The sequence below is a fragment of the Carcharhinus amblyrhynchos genome, chromosome 3, assembly GCF_965287045.1.
Source record: "Carcharhinus amblyrhynchos chromosome 3, sCarAmb.v2.hapA, whole genome shotgun sequence".
NCBI classification, from domain to species: Eukaryota; Metazoa; Chordata; class Chondrichthyes; order Carcharhiniformes; family Carcharhinidae; genus Carcharhinus; species Carcharhinus amblyrhynchos.
Genome location: NC_137326.1, coordinates 98,620,014 through 98,636,114, shown reverse-complemented (window position 1 = coordinate 98,636,114; position 16,101 = coordinate 98,620,014). Strand labels below are relative to the sequence as shown.

The 16,101-nt window shown below is 43.0% G+C and overlaps 1 protein-coding gene across 2 annotated transcripts in view; it reads right to left on the bottom strand.

The window, feature by feature from the left end:
- The window catches only part of LOC145340958 (neuroserpin-like), a 47,813-nt gene that overhangs the window by 15,893 nt on the left and 15,819 nt on the right, over positions 1 to 16,101 (bottom strand). For both annotated transcript variants that reach the window (XM_080185569.1, XM_080185570.1), the window contains exons 2-6: positions 15,754 to 16,026; positions 13,931 to 14,161; positions 9,817 to 10,011; positions 8,007 to 8,211; positions 4,566 to 4,663 (exon numbers count right to left, since the gene is read on the bottom strand). In XM_080185569.1, the coding sequence (XP_080041695.1) occupies positions 4,566 to 4,663; positions 8,007 to 8,211; positions 9,817 to 10,011; positions 13,931 to 14,161; positions 15,754 to 16,006 (982 nt within the window). In that variant the 5' untranslated portion in view covers positions 16,007 to 16,026. The remainder of the gene's footprint in view (positions 1 to 4,565; positions 4,664 to 8,006; positions 8,212 to 9,816; positions 10,012 to 13,930; positions 14,162 to 15,753; positions 16,027 to 16,101) is intronic.

Genomic DNA, 16,101 nt, shown 5'->3' with positions numbered 1-16,101 from the left:
ACAGTTCTGGTCGCCTTACTACCAGAAGGACGTGGAGACTCTGGAGAGAGTGCAGAGGAGGTTTACCAGGATAAGAACATAAGAACATAAGAAATAGGAGCAGGAGTAGGCCATCTAGCCCTTCGAGCCTGCCCCGCCATTCAATAAGATCATGGCCGATCTGTTGTGGCTCAGTTCCACTTTCCCGCCCTCTCCCCATAACCCTTAATCCCCTCTCTTATCAAGAACCCATCAACCCGCTTCTTAAAAATATTTAGCGAGGCAGCCTCCACCACTTCAACGGGCAGAGAATTCCAGAGATTCACCACCCTTTGAGTGAAGAAGTTCCTCCTCAACTCCGTTCTAAACCGCCTCCCCTTTATCTTGAGGCTGTGCCCCCTAGTCCTACTGTCTTTTTTGAGCGGGAAGAGTCTCTCCACCTCTATCCTATCCATCCCATTCATCATCTTATACGTCTCAATGAGATCTCCCCTCATTCTTCTAAACTCTAACGAGTACAAGCCTAGTTTATTCAGCCTCTCCTCATAGCTCAATCCCCTCATAGCTCAATCCCCTCAACTCCGGTATCAGCCTAGTAAACCTCCTCTGCACTCCCTCCAGGGCCAAAATATCCTTGCGCAGGTGCGGCGCCCAATGGTATGGAAGGACTGGGGTATGAGAAAAGATTGAAGAAATTGGGGTTCTTTTCCCTTGAAAGATGCCGACTGAGAGGGGATCTAATAGAGGTATATAAGATTATGAAGGGTATAGATAGAGTAAACAGAGGTAAGCTATTTCCTATAATAGAGACACGTAGGACAAGGGGCCATGGACTTAAGGTGAGGGGGGAGCGGTACAACACAGATATTAGAGGGAGGTTTTTCACACAGTGGGTAGTGGGGGTATGGAATGCTCTGCCAAGTAAGGTGGTGGAGGCAAACACACTAGAGTCCTTTAAGAGTAACTTAGACAGGCACATGACTGAGTTGGAGATGGGTGGATATAGGAGAACCTTTAAATAAGGGTCATTAGCATTGGGGTGTCCCTAGAAATGTAAGTGGGTATAGTATGATAATAATGTTTTTCTCTTTTCATTCACAGGTTTTAAGTCGGTCCACCTTGTGTCCAACGAGGGGCATACACGTGATGGGTCGTACTGGGGCTGCTCTTGGTTGTTCGAGATTGGCCTAGTGCTTCATGTCGTTAGTGTGTGCCTAAACTGGACAAGATACTGGGCAAGACGACAGCTCAGTAACTATCGCTGATTGCTGTGCAGACACATGGATTTGGGCCGGTGTCTGTGGGAGTTTGCGCATTCTCCCCGTGCTTGCGTGGGTTTTCTCCGGGTGCTCCGGTTTCCTCCCACACCCCAAAGATGTGCTGTTAGGCTGATTGGCAGGAATAAATTGTCCCTAAATCAGTTTTCCCTCAATCTGGATGGCCATAAAACATTAGATAGGGGTCATGGGTAGAAAGGTGGTGTTGAGATGGCAGCGTGGGCTCGTTGGGCCGAAGGGCCTGTTTCCCAGGCTGATTTTGTTCTTTGTTCTAAAGTCTAACAGGTTTATTTGGCAGCACAAGCCACTAGCTTTCAGAGCACTGCTCCTTCATCAGGTGAGTGAGGACTTGTGTTCACAAACAGGACATATAAAGACACAAGCTCAATTTATAAGATAATGGTTGAAATCCGAGTCTTTACAGGTAATCGAGTCTTAAAAGGTACAGACAGTGTGGGTGGAGAGAGGGCCAAGCACAGATTAAAGAGATGTCTACTGTCTCCAGCCAGGATAGTTAGTGAGATTTTACAAGCCCAGGCAATTCATGGGAGTTACAGATAGTGGACATGAACCCAAGATCCCGGTCGAGATCGTCCTCATATGTGTGGAACTCGGCTATCAGTCTCTGCTCAGTGATTCTGCATTGTCATGTGTCGTGAAGGCCATCTTGGAGAACACTTACCCAAAAATCAGAGGCTGAATGCCCGTGAGTGCTGAAGTGTTCCCCGGTTGGAAGGAACACTCCTGCCTGGTGATTGTTGAGCGGTGTTCATTCATTCGTTGTCATACCATCTGCATGGTCTCCCCAGTGTAGATGCCTTGGGACATCCTTTCCTGCAACATATCAGGTAGACAACGTTGGCCAAGTTGCAAGAGTATTTACCGTGTACCTAGTGGATGGTGTTCGCATGCGAGATGATGGCATCCGTGTCAATGATCCGGCACGTCTTGCAGAGGGTGCTGTGGCAGGGTTGCGTGGTGTCATGGTCACTGTTCTCCTGAAGGCTGGGTAGTTTGCTGTGGACAATGGCCTCTTTGAGGTTGTGCAGTTGTTTGAAGGCAAGAAGTGGGGCTGTGGGGATAGCCTTGGCGAGATGTCATCATTGAAGACGAACATGTTGAAGGCGCCAGAGAACATGTTATAACTTCTCTGCTCTGAGGAAATACTGCTTCACGAAGTGTACTCTATCCGCAGTGTCCCCTGTTTGTCTTCTGAGGGGATCTTTCCTGCCTCCCAAAGATAACCAAGGAGAAACTCCTGGACCCTTATTCACCCAGCCTTCTGTAGAACAGAAATGTTCGCCAAGGCCATTCCCTTGGAATAATCAACATGAATGCCATCATCTCACATGAGAACACCAACCACCACGTACATGGTACATACTCTTGCAACGCAGCCATGTTGTCTACCTGATATGCTGCAGGAAAGGATGTCCCAAGGCACGGTACATTGGGGAGACCATGCAGACACTGACACTGGATGAATGAACACCGCTCGACAATCACCAGGCAGGAGTGTTCTCTTCCTTTTGGGGAACACTTCAGCAGTCATGGGCATTCAGCCTCTGATCTTCGGGTAAGCATTCTCCAAGACGACCTTCATGACACACAACGCAGAATTGCTGAGCAGAAACTGATAGTCAAGTTCTGCACACACGATGATGGGCCTCAACCGGGATCTTGGGTTTATGTCACATTATCTGTCACCCTCACGATTTGCCTGGGCTTGCAAAATCTCTAACTGTCCTGGCTGGAGACAATACACACCTCTTTAACCTTTGCTTGGCCCTCTGTCCACTCACATTGGCTGTAACTTTAAGACTCGATTACCTGCAAAGACTCACGTTCCAACCTTTATTTTGTAAATTGAGTTTGAGTCTTTATATGCCCTGTTTTTGAACAAAACTCACTCACCTGATGAAGCAGCAGTGCTCCGAAAGTTTGTGGCTCGTGCTACCAAATAAAGTCCAGGTTGGACTTTAACCTGGTGTTGTGAGACTTCTTACTGTGCTTACCTCAGTCCAACCCAACATCTCCACATCATAGCTGTTAAATTCACAGGAGACATCTGTGACAATTTTAATGACCTCTCAAAGGAATGTTCCAAAAGACCTTTCAAACAAGCAGTCTAAGTACCAGCCTAGGGCAGATCCATGAATATTTGCAAAGGGAGGTCACCTGACCCTCTTGACTCTATTTTGTTTCAATGCAGATTGGTTAATATGCAAAATGTATATTGTTTTAATTTAAAAACTGCTCACTTTTCACAGAACTGCAGGTACATCTGCATAGGCATGACATGTATCTTAAGGTTTAAGTTTGTACTGCCTTTACAAGGTCTGTTTTGAACAAGCAGACAAGTTAGTTTTCATATTCCTCATAAAGGTTACAGTTCATATTCCTCATTACTCTCCTCGGTTATAGTTAGTTTTCCATCATACCAACAATTGTCTCAAGTATCATGATCTGTGCCGCTATGAGCTTCCTGAAATTAATTTTGGAATTGAAAAATAATGGAACGTCAGAGAGAGAACACCGGATGCTGGATCTACTCTGTGTCAACTTCAATATTAAGTGCAACTTTGCTTAGAATGTTAACAATATATTGACCTGTCCGTGGTTTGTTTTATAACACGTCACTGGAAGATTTCTAATCATAGCTGCACTAAGAGATCATTACTGACATCAAACAAACAGTGGTTAGTGCCACATAAACTTGTAGCAAATAGGAGTGAAGATTTGTTCAGCACTGGAGGAAGATGATGGGCTGGAATTCTCTGGTCTTGCATGCCCTGCAACTGCTACCAGCGAGAACGAAGAATTTGGCATTCAGCCAAACTTCCATTCACTGCAGCAGCACTGGAGAATCCCAGCTGCTCACAAGATCGGAGAATTCTGACCAATGTGTTGGCAGTCATAGCTAATCCAAAGGATGAATTCCAATCCTGTATCTTTGTACGTGATGTATTCAATAAAGTCGTGATGTAATTGTCTGGAAAACGCTTCTTTTTCTTTAAGCTATACAGGCCAAGGGAGCAGATTGTTAAACAGTGCACTTGTCTAGTCAGATTGGATGGTGCTGGTAGGCCTTATAGCAATAGACTTTGTTGATTCACACAAAGCAAAAACAAAAATCTTAGTGCTCCAATATTATCAACTACATACTAGCCCTACTAACCACTGATGAAGAAAAGGGTTGCTCATGTATCATAATAGGAGAAGCTTTCAAAGATTGATTACCTCAGCTTAAACTGAATTTTACACACCAGCTAATAAGATAACGTTTAGAAAATTGGACTGTCTACCTACCAGTCATTGCCGAGAGGTCAGCATCAACACCAAACATTTCCGAGATCCCCAGGCTGGCGAGAACTTCTTTCAAATCAATATTCTGTGTCACTTTGAATCTAGCAATGTAATTTTATACACATGCAGAGTCAATGATGAAAACAAGCAGATCGGAATGACATGTAAGCATTTCTTTTGCTGTAAATTTAAAATAATAGATCAATGTTTCTGGAATAAAAATGTTGACAAAAAGATTACTAATGTATCTTTTGCGTGGAAAAATCATTTGTCGTTAGTCACTGGATGTTCTGAATACACTCCCTTCATTCTGCAATTCCAAAGCAATAATGAAAATGTCTTGTGCACATGGAGTTAGTGCAAGTTGCATTTCCAACTTTATTAACTCTGCTTGGGAACCTTCATAGTTCTTTGTAAGGTCTGCACTGACAGATAATAATAATTAAAGCACAGCTAGAGGGAAAATAGCAGTCTAATGCACTATTGGTATTTTGTTGACAGCGGCAGCATAGCAATGACAACATGTGAATGAAAAATAAGCAATAGCTGAACATTTAATTCAGTTCAAAATCTGTTTTCCGTGTGGAATGATTGTGACTGCCATTATTAAATTGCTCCGAAAGTATATGCTATATTATTTTGAAAATGAACTTTCATTTTAAGAAGCTGTGGTTCTTTCAGATCGCCACACATGCTTGTTGTTCCTAATAATGTTTCTGATGCTTTTACCATTATACTAAGACATATGTATTAAAACATGCATTTTAAATAATACTCATAGAATCCTACAGTGCAGGAGGCGGCCATTTGGCCCATCGTGATTGTTCCAACTCTCTGATAGACATCTATCCAGGCCCTTTCTCCATAACCCCACATTTCAGTTTATTTATTAATGTCACAAGTAGACTCACATTAACACTGCAGTGAAGTTACTGTGAAAATCCCTTCATCGCCACACTGTTTGGGTATAGTGAGGGAGAATCTTGCGTGGCCAAGGCACCTAATCAGCACATCCTTCAAACTGTGGGAGGAAACCAGAGCACCAGAAGGAAACCCACGGGGAGAATGTGCAGGCTCCGCACAGTGACTCAAGCTGGGAATCGAACCAGAGTCCCTGGCGCTGTGAGGAATGTCATGTTTGCCCTGCGAATCCCGCAACCTACACATCTTGGCACACTAAGGGACAATTTAACATGGCTAATCCACCTAACCTGTACATCTTTGGACAGTGGGAGGAAAACTGGAGCACCTGGAGGATACCCATGCAGCCGCGGGGAAAACATGCAAATTCCACACAGACTGTATTAGTATTACGAAGGTGAGATTAATTTGTGCACCACAACTAAAGTTAGCAATAGCAATTGCACCAGCAGTGCAGTTAGGACTTATGAAACGGCTTTGGCTGTTTTCACGAGACTTGTCTTGAAATGCGGGCTTTGCAGTTAAAAAAATGAAGCATGTACTAAAACTCAACTAGAGACAAAATCAACGTTAATCCTTGATTCTGTCCGAAATTTCCATTTGTTACACAATAATTGGCACAATGTAACCCTCCAGTTAGTCTGCCCTATATTCTAAGGCAGTTGCACAATACCTTGGGAAAATCCTTCATGTGTCACTATATTTTGCTTTAAAAGAGTGGAACTTGTCGGTAATGTGCGTTTAACATTGAAATTAAAAATACAATATTCCTGGCTTTATTTGTGCAGTTTGAATTGGGAAACTGGAGACACTCTAGATCTTTTGCATTAGGTTTGATAAAGAAGTCAATCTGGTGGTGTGCAATGTATGAAACAATGACATGGGCACTGACATAAGTATAATATATTTTACACACACATATATATATATATATATCAGCTGAAAGTTCAATCCAAATTACCCCCTCACTAGAAAGGTTATCAGATGTTGACTGAATTAATTCAAAACACACAATGACTATGGCAGGAAACCGGAGAACAATGTAGTTCTATTTTGGCCTGTCGTGCCACAAATGGCAACAGACTACGTCATTTCTAAATATCAAAAGTCTTACATTACTATCAGCATTATTTAAAGGGCAAATGGACAGATAAGAGAATAAAAGAAGAATGACACTAAATCGCTTACATTTTGCCCTACTGGTTTATGATGGAGTCTGAACATCTTGGTGTTCTGTATTCTGTCCAATCTTCTGACCTGCACCTGCCTTTGCACGATTATGCATTTTTTTCTTTACATTTGATATTATCTTTAACCATTCCAGTTAACCATGGATGGTGGGTCTGTTCATTGGACTTTTTCTTACTTGTTGGAATATATTTATACTGTGTATTCTGAAACGTCCCCGTAAATGTTTGTCACTGCATCTCTATTGGCCTATCACTTAACCTATTCTGACAATTCACATTAGCCAGCTGTTTTAGTGTCCTCTTAACTGCTTTTATTTAAGTTTAAAACATGAGGGATCTTCAACTTCTGTTTTTAGCATTGTTGGGGTGGGGGGGGGGCGCAGGGGGGAAGAAAAATTGTGGGGGGGCTGATGGAAATCAGTGACAAGGGTGGAAAATTCCAAATCAGCACTACGCGTGCAGAATTTCCCCGATTAATTGTCCCTGTCCCCCAGCAATGATGTAACTTATCCCGACTTTGAAAGTCAGCATAATAATTTGCTGAGATTTTAATGTAACTATCAGGCTTTTACACCTGGTTGTCCTCCCACATTGGATTGTCCCTTCACATCAGTGTGAGGGGGCAAAAGAGGGGGGCACGGATGTGAGGTTTTTATTTCATTTTAAATTGGGTACCCTTTTAGAATCTAAATGCTTGAGCCCACCCCACCAGTGTGACATCACAGGACTCACCCTTTGCCGTTTATTTTTTTTAAATGCTCAAGAGACAGCAAGGAAAGCCGTCTCTGGGGTTGGCAGCTTCCTCGCCGTTTTATCCTGCGTGCTGCATCACTCTGCTTTTTTTCAGAAAACTTCTTCCTCATCTCAGACTCACTCCTCTTTTCCTCAAACTGAATGTAAAATTCAATTATATTATGGTCACTGCTACCTAGGGGGTGCCTTCACTACGAGATCATTAATTACTCCCATCTTCAGACACGATTAGCATAGTAAACACTTGGTCATAAAAAGTAAAAGCAGAAATAGGCCATTTGGCCCATCAAGCCTGCTTTGACATTCAATAAGACAATTCTCCCCTACCTCAGTTACACCTTCTGCATTATCCTTATATCCGTAGATTCTCATTGTATTCAAAATACTAGTTATAAAGTGTGTGACTATCAAAGCATGGTATTACTGCAAGAAAACACTATTAAATGTTGTTTTTCTAACGATCACTAAATTTCCCTGCAAACATATGTTACTTTCTGATTTAAAATGGCTAAACATATCTCAGCCATGCAAATAGATTTTATTAGACATCATTCCCCAGACAAGAAAAAAAGCCCCTCACCTTGGCAGGTACACTTCAACCTTCTGCTTCTTTACCGAGCTTGCCCATTCATTAATTAGTTGGGTTTTGATAAGTGGCTCCAAGGTAGCCAGTTGCACTTCCTGTCTCGGGAGAACGATCATCATGCTCATCTTGTCACCAACGTAAGGCATTTCTAAAACTTGGTATACTCCTCCTGCTTCATTTGAGCCATCACTGAACTCACCTAAAAAAAAATCAAGTTGCATCTGTGAAGAAATTATAACCTCAGATTCTCACAGACTGCTTCCTCGCCAATGAGGTACCTTTTGCAATAGCCCCTATTGTAATGTAGGATGTGTAGCTGTCTTCCATGAACCTTATTGAGATAATGACCAGCTCATTGGTCAGCACACCGGGGAGGACTCTCCTATTTTTCTTTGAAACAGTGCCAGGGATCTCTCATTCAACTGAGAGGCAAACAAAGCCTCGTTATAAATCATCTGAAAGACAACTCCTCTGACCATGCAGCATTCGCTCAGCACTACATTAGAGTATCAGTCTAGATTTTACACTCAAGCCTCTGGAGTTCGTCTTGAACTCACGGGGCACGATTTTCCAGCGTAGAGGGGCAGGAAATTTAAGCGAGACCCGAACAATATGATTGCCACCCGGTGTCTGGTAGGTCGCAATCTTCCAGGGCCATTTTTGTGGCGTAATTAAATATTTAAATATCCAACAGGTCATTTATATGTCTTCAGTGAGCTCTGGACTCTATTGTCTGGGTTCACTTTGATTTTCAACCTTGCCAGCGAAGGTTCCCACCAGCAGTATCACAGCTCACCCCCAGGGCCAGATTTGATAGCCTCGTCAGTGGGATCAGATGCCATTGAGGCCTCCTAGGAGGACAGGGGTGGAGCAAACAATACTCATTAGGCAGTGTCAGCCTAGCAGAGTCAGCATGGGATCCTGGCAGTGCCAGCTTGGCACCTTGACTCTGCCAAGGGTATGGTGCCTCGTGGGAGGGCTCACGGGGCAGGGCAGACTCTGCATCCGGGATGGAGGGGGGTAAAAAAGCTAAACATTTGTAAGCCATTACAGATTGTTGGTACATCATAAGTACCAATATGCAGCTAGTCGTGGTGTTGTGGGGGGGCGGTGGGGGGGGGGGGGGGGGCGGTGGTGCGGTGATTGGGGTCAGTGTCAGCAATTGAGAGGCAGGGTCAGTGATTTGGGGAGGGGTGGGGTGATGGAGTGTGATTTGGGGAGGTGGGGTGGGGGGAAGAGAGGTGTGATCGAGAGGAGTATATCAACAGTTTGGGAGATAGACACAATGGCCCCCGAGCACTCTGCTGTTGGCCTTTCTAGCAGGTTTTATGTCAACCCCACAACACCCCGGTATGAATTGCCTGATAGCCTCTGTAGTGCATAGAATACCGTAAATTTATGAAACTCATTCATAAGAAACCTTTTTCCCACCTGTTGGACAATTTGAATTAATTTGGGAAAATTGCCCCCTTGAACTTTTGACTCATAAGTGAGTATGCAATCCAGCTGACACTGCATCACAGTAAAACTATAAACCGTGAATTATCATCAAGTTATGAAAAGTCACTGCTTGTTTTCAGCATTTTCACATTTACATCTCTGCCCATTTGTAAGTGCTATGGCTAAAATATCTCTGCTGTTTTGCAATCATAACAGAGAACCTCATGGGGTTATGTTTAAAAAGGCTAAGGAAACAAAGGAATACTGTTCTCTATCAAATTTGAATCTTCATTCAAATGCCAGATCAAGTGAATGAAAAGGTCAATTTTAATTAACTGAGTAAAAAAGCTAAACATTTGCAAACCATAATAGAAGTCTCCTTGTTGGTACATCATAGGGATCTGGATTTCACTTTCATCATCTTTGGTAAAAGGAAATGTACGTGTATTTTCTCCTCTGAATTGAGACTTCCAATTTCCTTTAAAGTAAATTGCATTAACGAGGACTAGACGAGTTAAAGCATTGAAGTCCTTTGGTGATAAAAGATTTGGTATCTTACCTGCATTGAGAAAAGAAAAGGTCAAAGTATAGCATTCCACAGAAATACAATTCACTGAGGGATATATATTACCAGCCAAACTCATTGCACACTGGGGCAATTTTGAACCCGCACTTTCTATCTGTGGGAATAGTGGTGCGTGCTTGAAATCCGGAGAGCACGATTCACGCCAGTGAGTTTCTGAGTTCCACTAATACCAGCCTCTCGCATGTGGAGTGCTGTGAAATACTCAGATCACAGAAAGCTCATTTTAATACAATAACATGTCATTAGCGAGCACTCTCTCTGTCTAGGACATCCCCCATCTCACCGAATATTCAACGGGCACCTAGATAGGAGCCTGTCATGGGGGTCTCCCAGGGTTGTGAAGTTTAAATGTAGGCCCCAGGGAGAGGGACGTTGCCAAAAAACTGCCTGGCAAAGGTGGGCAATGTGGCAGTGTCAAGCTGTGCCAAGAAGCAGGCCCCAGTAGGAACCTCATGGAGGCTCCTACTTTAGACGTGATGATGGCCAGAAAAGCAGGGACACCAGAAGTGCCTGTTGTGGGGGAAGGGGAAAAGAGGTGCCGACGATCAGCTGGGGACCCCTGTGGGCTGTGTCTGGAGGGATGGCATGGGGGCAAAGAGATTTACTCAGGTTATGATCAGGACGCCCTTTAAAGATGGTGCACCAATCTTTGAGCAATGGGGTTTTGCCAGTATACTGTGTCCCCTGCCCCCGCCCCCCTGCCAAACAACACAAAGTAAAATTATTCAGGAGCATGTTGTAAATTTAGCTGCCATTAGCACTCAACAACAAAAATACAGCGATGAACCCACTTAACATTTGCCAACTTCTAAATGGTCTCCCAAAGGCTTCTCACTTGAAATGTTAATGTGATTGCTTTGTCCACTGATCAAAATCAATAGACAAAACAGACAAAAATCAATAGTCACTAATGTTTTCAAACCAGAGAGATACAAACAGCAGCATTCCTCCAAGATATGCAGAGGTTGGAAGTATAAAAATCTATGAAAAGCGCTTGGTAATTTCAAGAGGGCGTGGGTAACTGGATTGGGCAAAATGATGTGAGTGTGAGAGGAGGAAGGGAACAATACAGTGAAAAGTAAAACTAAAACAGAATGGATTTGGGGATTCAGATACACAAATCCTGAAATGTGGAAGGAGAAGATAACATATGAATTTTTACCTTTTCTTATCTGGGGGAGGTGATGGCCTAGTGGTATTATTGCTGGACTATTAATCCAGAAGCTCAGCTAATGTTCTGGGGACCCAGGTTCAAATCCTGCCACAGCAGATGGTGGAATTTCAATAAAAAAATTATCTGGAATTAAGAATCTACTGATGACCATAAAACCATTGTCAATTATTGGGAAAAATCCATCTGGTTCACTAATGTCCTTTTTAGGGAAGAAAACTTGTCATCCTTTCCCAGCCTGGCCTATGTGTGACTCCAGTGCCATAGCAATGTGGTTGACTCTCAATTGCCCTCGGGCAATTAGGAATGAATAATAAATGCTGGTCAGTCCGCGAAGCCCATGTCCCACAAATGGATAAAACAAATAATAATAGGACATAAAGGCCCACAGGAAATACCAAACAGGATAGGAATATTTCGCTGGATTTTGGGCACCTACCTTCAGGGAGGGAGTGCCAAAGAGATTCATTATGATACCAGGGCTTTATTTGAAATAGGTCGAAGAAACCGGACCTCTTTTCATTAGAAAAAACAATTGTTTGAGGAACAATCTAATACGGCTGCTCAAAATGAGGTAGTATGTTTAAGAAGTAAATAGGGAGAGAACTATTGCCACTTGTCAGAGCAGCAGAAGGGATAAACTTATAATCACCACTAAAAGAAAGATGCTAGGAGAATTTTTTTAATGCAGAGAGCTATTAGGAGATGAAATGTTTTCCCAGAAACAGTGTTGGCAGCAGAATCCACAAATGCTTGAAAAGGGAAAATGAATATTCAAAAGAAAATTTTAAAATCAAAAACAGAATATTTCAAAAGAAAAATTCTAGGAGACAGATGAAAGACAGCAATAACAACGTGTAACATAATTAAAAAGCCCTGAGGCAATTCGCAGAAGTTTTGTGAAGTAAAATACAACACTGAGCTATATAAGATGATATTGGAACAGATGGTCTAAAGCTCATCAAAAAAAGGTAAGTTCTGAAGTGCAGCTTAAAGGCAAAAAAGGCAGAGAAATGAAGGGAGGGAAATTCAGAGCTTAGGGCCTTGGTGCAGCCACCAATTAAAATCAAAATTGTTCAAGAGACCAGATGGCACGATGGTTAGCACTGCTGCCAGGGACCTGGTTCGATTCCTGGCTTGGGTCATTGTCCGCATGGGTTTCCTCCCACAGATGTGCAGGATAGGTGCTCTGGCGATGCTAAATTCTCCCTCAGTGTACCTGAGTGGATGCCGAAGTGTGGCCGATTAAGTAGAGTTGGGATCAGTAGAAAGTGATACACTAATCAGAGTTGGTCTTAATCTAGTGATTGATACAATGAGACAAGCAAGATCACAAAAGGTGGTAAGTTCAAGGGGATGACAACGAATATGGGTCGGGAGCTTTACATGGAGTGAGAATAAGAGGATACTGAATTCAGAAGAAAGAGCATGGCAACTTGAAAAGAAAGTTAAAATCTCTGAAGTTGACAATTCACACAGTGCAGAGGCTGAATGAGGAAATCAGTCGGGGAGGGGTGTTGGGGGGTAGGGGTGGAATTCTCCAGCTGAATCAGATAGTCTGCAGGAATCCCAAATGACCTGCTGAACAGGGTGCCAGCCAAAAATCAAGGACCCCCCCCCCCCCACCCAAAAGTGCGAAGGCAAGTTTCATCCAATGCACCCTGCTGGTCCCAATCAGGGTAAGCCCGCTAATTATAATTAGTGGGCTGGACAGTCCATTCAGCAGTTTCCCGTCATATGCCTGCCTCCCCAGCAGGAAATGCAGTGGGCAAGTTCAGGTGCTGGTAACAGCCAGTGTGGACCTGGCATGTTAGATCCTAAAGAGGATCAAGTAGGTAAATCCTGTAGCCATTTGTCCCTTTACCACTACCAGGCTGCAAAGGGAGGGGCTCCCAAGGGTCCTGGGCTGGGGGCAAGACGTTGATCTCAGCACAGTCCTCCATCCCAGGACATCTGAGCACTTAGTCTGAAAATGGGCAAATTCCACCCAAGGTTTCTCGGTGAAAATCCTTTATGGTATTTGGGTGTGCAATGATGAATGAGAATAACAAGGAATAGAGCAAAGTGAGACATTCAAAGGAGGAGGGAGTGTCAGGGGAGTAAGGGAACAAACAAAGGTGTGATTTGTTGATAAGAGCCACATGCCACAGCAATCTTGACAAGAAGTGGAAAGTATAGCCAAGGGGAAAGTTTCAATTAGCAGACAGGTGTCATCAGGTTTCTATCAAGACCATGATGTCAACGTAATCATCCACAATAAATCAGCAGATGGGCAAGCGCCTTGTTCACAAATGAATGGGCATTCTGGATCAAGAAGGTGGTGGTGCAAGCTGATCAACACAGAGCCCACAGGATCATCAGTAGGAAAGGTGAACGGAAAGGAAGGAGTTTGTGGAGGTTAGTCCTGAGGGCATGCTAAGCAGGAAGTTGAGAGAAAGAGTATGATGGGGCAGTGGTGGCTGCTGTCCCTAACAACACTACGCTGAGTCCCTTTTGAGGACATTAGGAAGCGCAAGTAAAACCTATAAGCTTAACTAAGAGGGAGTCAAGCCTAGGATGACAGCAGTGCAGAATTAAGTACGTAGTTCTTAGAGAGAACCACTGCAATCATGATCGGTTAAATAGGCTCCTTCAGTATTGTATAATTCCAATTCTCTGCAATGACAGTTCAAACACACAAATGTCACTATTCACAGCATTTCACATGTTGACAATACTTACTGTTGGTTTGATTCTGCACCCACTCATTGATATGATCAGCTACAGAAGAAGGTTGGCTGAAGTCAACATGTTCAACACTGGCACTGAAATATTTCTTCAGCATTTGAAGGAACTTGTCACTCAGCTCAAATCCTTTCTCCACAAACAAAGAGTTGGCGAACTTCATCACATACTTCTGGCTGTCCGCTTTCATTGACTGAGAGAGATCCCGTAACAAGTCAAATTCCTCACCTGAACAGGACAGAATTCAGCATTTTTAAAAATATATACTCCTTAATACTGTTCTGCTGTATTGGAACAATGTTCATATTACAAGGTCTTCCACATTTAGGGAATTCCAGGCTCCACATATAATTGGAACTTAAATCGTAGGACAGGGAGAGATGGCAAAATCAACTATGGACTGACTGGCTTGAAGACCTTGTCCAAAAGTACCAGATTAATTTTAGTAGAAACTTCTCACCTAACAACAAGATTAATGTAGCATAATAGAAAACAACAGCACTAAACCAAAATAATTGAGGAGTAAGTCACAAGAAAATTTTATATAGCAAAGCTGCCATCGTTGGAAGAATAATGAAAATTAAATGTGGCATGCAATCTAACCTCATACAAATGACATTTCACAGAATAATACAGAAATTATCCATACAACATAAAATATTTACACAATCAGCTCTTGTTAGAGTGAAGTACAATAATGCATGCAATTGTACAAGGTACAAAAGGGGCACCAGCGGTAAGGGCAGAATTCTCCCAACCTGCCCATGATGGGTTTGTGGCAGTTGGAAATGGAGAATCCAATGGGAGCTGAAAAATCAGAAACCCGCCAGCATTATAACAGTTTGCAATTCTCTCCGTGCGTGTTAATGGTGGGCTGGTCTCCCAATTCCTGGTGGCATGAACTCCACTTGCATCTCATGACTGTTCATTAAAACAGCTAGTTACTAAAATCTCGTCAGGCCTTCCAATCTTGTGTCACGCCATTGGGAAATCACTTTGGCATCAAACCCGTTTGAAAAAGTGGTATGCACATGGCAGACCTTAGTTCACTTGAGACTTCCAGGTAAGTACAGCATTCGTATCCTGTCTGCCATGGTGCTGCAACCCTCCTGTTGCGCTGAACGTCAATCTGCTGGGCAAAGCAGCTTGTGCCCTTCAGCATTGTGCTGTAGAACTCATGGACCGACCAAGCCAATGGTCTGAAATTAGACCGGGGGTGGGGTGAGAGGCGAGTGGGGATTTGGGGAAAACAAAGAGGCAGTGTGGAAGGAGGGCAGAACAGCAAGAAGGCATGATGGCAGGCACAGGTGCAAGGAAATGGATGAGGATGACGGACGATGGAAAGCAAAGACTGAAGGAAAGAAAGCTGGACTCCAGCAAGGCTGCATGAAATGCTCACAAACAAGGCATTCAAATGGGATATCACATCATTCACTGGAAGGGGATGCACACAGACTCCAGACAGGGCGGTAGGGATCCACGTTGAGCATGGACACCTCACAGGTGGTGAAATGTATAAGTTTGCAATGGTTTACCTTATCTGGAATGTTCAAGATCCTCTGATTAGAGTAACCTTTCACTCAAAAATACTTGTCATCCAAATGAAGATTAAGATCTAGGAGTTACTGCCTAAGGGATACTTTCCAAAAAGCAAGCATCGGATACCTTGAGACAAGTCAGGGTAATTGATTCGCATTTTTAAGCTATGAACTTAACCAAGTGGAACCATGCATGTATAATTCACATTTAAGGATTTTATGTCTATCTTACAGACTTTCTAAACAAAAATCAATTCTACTTAAGAAGCAGACAGTATTTACCTTTTTGCATATAGTTGTAGCCCATAACGTGTTGAATTTGCTCGAGAGTTGTACCATCAGCACCAAGCTCCACCATTCCTAAAGCAGTAGCAATACTAAATGGAGAATAAAAAATATTTCCATCTCTCTCCATCGACCGCAAATGGTGGTAAATCTTCACCGAAAAGTCAGCAGTGATGCCATCCTGAATGCCTGCATCAACTGCTGCACATTTCATAATCCACAGAGTCAGGAATCCAATCAAATATGTCATTTTTCAGTTAATTTTCAAGCCTAAAGAAAAAGGAATTGTAAAGTAGTACTGCAAAATACACATATTAACAACTTTGTATGATCTATTTAGTTTAA